A 2,500-nucleotide genomic window follows, 5' to 3' on the forward strand; every position below is an offset into this window, starting at 1 on the left:
CTCTTAGCTGCTATACCGTCGGTCGGCTTACGTCACTTCAGCGTTCCTACTGGCGGTGCGAAAGCAAACAGAAAAAAGGCCCTAGAACGAATGTAGTTCTAGGGGAAGCTCCACAGGGGGTAGTTCCTATCGAATTAGACCCTAGAACTGTTCGGTGCGAAAGCGCCTATAGACATTACCCATATAGACATTATAGACTACACACCATACACACTAGGCACTATGTACTATAGGACTTTACACTACTGAAACTAGGGCTGTCCTGAAAACCATGTTTGGGGGGGGGGGGGGGTGAGCACGACTCGGGAAGGACTCAGTCAGACATTTCCTCCCTCTCGGAAGAGATGGACGGCATAGCGCTACAACATGTCGTGTCTTTTGGTTTCATTAAAGGCATTAATTTTTTAGGTTTCTGTTACAACTAGTTCAGATTGACTTTCTCTCCCCTGTAACGACTTCATTTAAATGGTTCTGTCACCATACGTTCGGCATTTTCCCTTTAGCGGCCAAGGTGAACTGATGGTTTACGTTCACTGCTGTGAGTGAGAGGGATGTCAGGGGCCTAAGCTGAGATGGTATAGACCCTAAAACTTACTTTATTAGTGAGGACTTACTTTATTAGTCAGGACAATGGACTTTATTAGTGAGGACAATGTTGGACTTACTTTATTAGTGAGGACTTACTTTATTAGTGAGGACAATGGACTTATTTTATTAGTGAGGACTTACTTTATTAGAGAGGACAATGGACTTACTTTATTAGTGAGGACAATGTTGGACTTACTTTATTAGTGAGGACTTACTTTATTAGTGAGGACTTACTTTATTAGTGAGGACAATGGACTTATTTTATTAGTGAGGACTTACTTTATTAGAGAGGACAATGGACTTACTTTATTAGTGAGGACAATGTTGGACTTACTTTATTAGTGAGGACTTACTTTATTAGTGAGGACTTACTTTATCAGTGAGGATTATGGACTTACTTTATTAGTGAGGACAATGTTGGACTTACTTTATTAGTGAGGACAATGTTGGACTTACTTTATTAGTGAGGACCTACTTTATTAGTGAGGACAATGTTGGACTTACTTTATTAGTGCGACAGGTCGGTAAACTTAAGTAATTAAAGCAAATATTGGATGTTTTACAGTATTTCCACATTTTAACAGTGCAATTAAAATGTATAGATTTAGTACAAGAATGTGCTGACAAAATGTAGTTTGCACTTCGCCCTTATAGATTTAACAAAAAAAAAAAAAACATCAACAACTCAAATATCTGAATCCCAAAATTGAAAAACGAATACCTGCCCAACGAACGAATATCCGAATAGTCAAATATTTGGGTCCAGCCCTAGCAGACTCAAAACATTATAGACCTTACACTGTAGACACTGTATACTATAGACCATACCCTATACACTGGAATAGATCAGCAGTCTATGCTACCCTCTGCATATTCATCCAGGGTAAACTGCACACATTATACCTGGCTAAAACAGGCCAAGATCACAGTATCTGACAATAATCACAATCTCTCTCTCTCTCTCTCTCTCTTTCTTTCTCAGAAGGCTCAAGTGGTCCAGTCTGAGGGGAAGATCTTGATGGTTCCGTTGGGAATCAGTAAGCTCCGGGTGCGCTGCAGAGACCCACTGGTGCCATCCCAGTGGAGTGAGTGGACACCCTGGAAAAATGTAACCATCTGAGAACCACCCTGAGTCCCTCTCCCTCTTCCTCTCCCTCTGTTCAGTTTTCTCTCTTCTCTCTGACTGTTCTGGGTGCAAGATATTTATTTATCCATGTGTCTGTTTATGACATATGTTTGTGTGTGTGTGTTTGCATATATAGCTGTGTGTTTATGTCTCTATGAATGTGTGTGTGTGTGTGTGTGTATTTCAAACACAGGTGTGTTTTCTCTGTCCTATTAAAATGCTCTCTGTTCCCCTAATCATCTGTCTCTTTATTTTTGTATAGTGTGTGTGTGTGTGTGTGTGCGTGTGCGTGTGTGTGCGTGTGTGTGTATGCGTGTGGTGTGTGTGCGTGTGATGTGTGTATCTGCATTTATTTGTGATGCAAATTTTCCAGTGTAGACACAGTTATAACCTCACACTTCAGAATTACAGGAGAGAAGTAGGAGAGAAAGACAGGAGAAGGAGAGAGAGACAGGAGAAGGAGAGAGAGACAGGAGAAGGAGAGAGAGAGGAGGAGAGAGACAGGAGAAGGAGAGAAAGACAGGAGAAGGAGAGAAAGACAGGAGAAGGAGAGAGAGACAGGAGAAGGAAAGAGAGAGACAGGAGAAAGAGAGAGACAGGAGAAGGAGAGAGAGAGGAGAAGGAGAGAGAGAGGAGAAGGAGAGAGAGAGGAGAAGGAAAGAGAGAGAGGAGAAGGAGAGAGAGAGGAGAAGGAGAGAGAGAGGAGAAGGAGAGAAAGGATGGATGGATGGATGAAGGGAGGGAGAGATGACATGAGAATACGTTTGGTGCTTTGGTCCTGATGAG

General features: G+C 42.1%; 1 protein-coding gene across 1 annotated transcript in view; it reads left to right on the plus strand.

Annotated features, from left to right (window-relative positions):
• il12b2 (interleukin 12B 2) overlaps window positions 1-2,500 on the plus strand; it is a 15,301-nt gene that overhangs the window by 5,420 nt on the left and 7,381 nt on the right. The window contains exon 7 of the mRNA XM_030790435.1: window positions 1,571-1,696. Coding sequence (XP_030646295.1) covers window positions 1,571-1,696 — 126 coding nt within the window. The remainder of the gene's footprint in view (window positions 1-1,570; window positions 1,697-2,500) is intronic.

Source organism: Chanos chanos, chromosome 13, assembly GCF_902362185.1.
Source record: "Chanos chanos chromosome 13, fChaCha1.1, whole genome shotgun sequence".
NCBI lineage: Eukaryota > Metazoa > Chordata > Actinopteri > Gonorynchiformes > Chanidae > Chanos > Chanos chanos.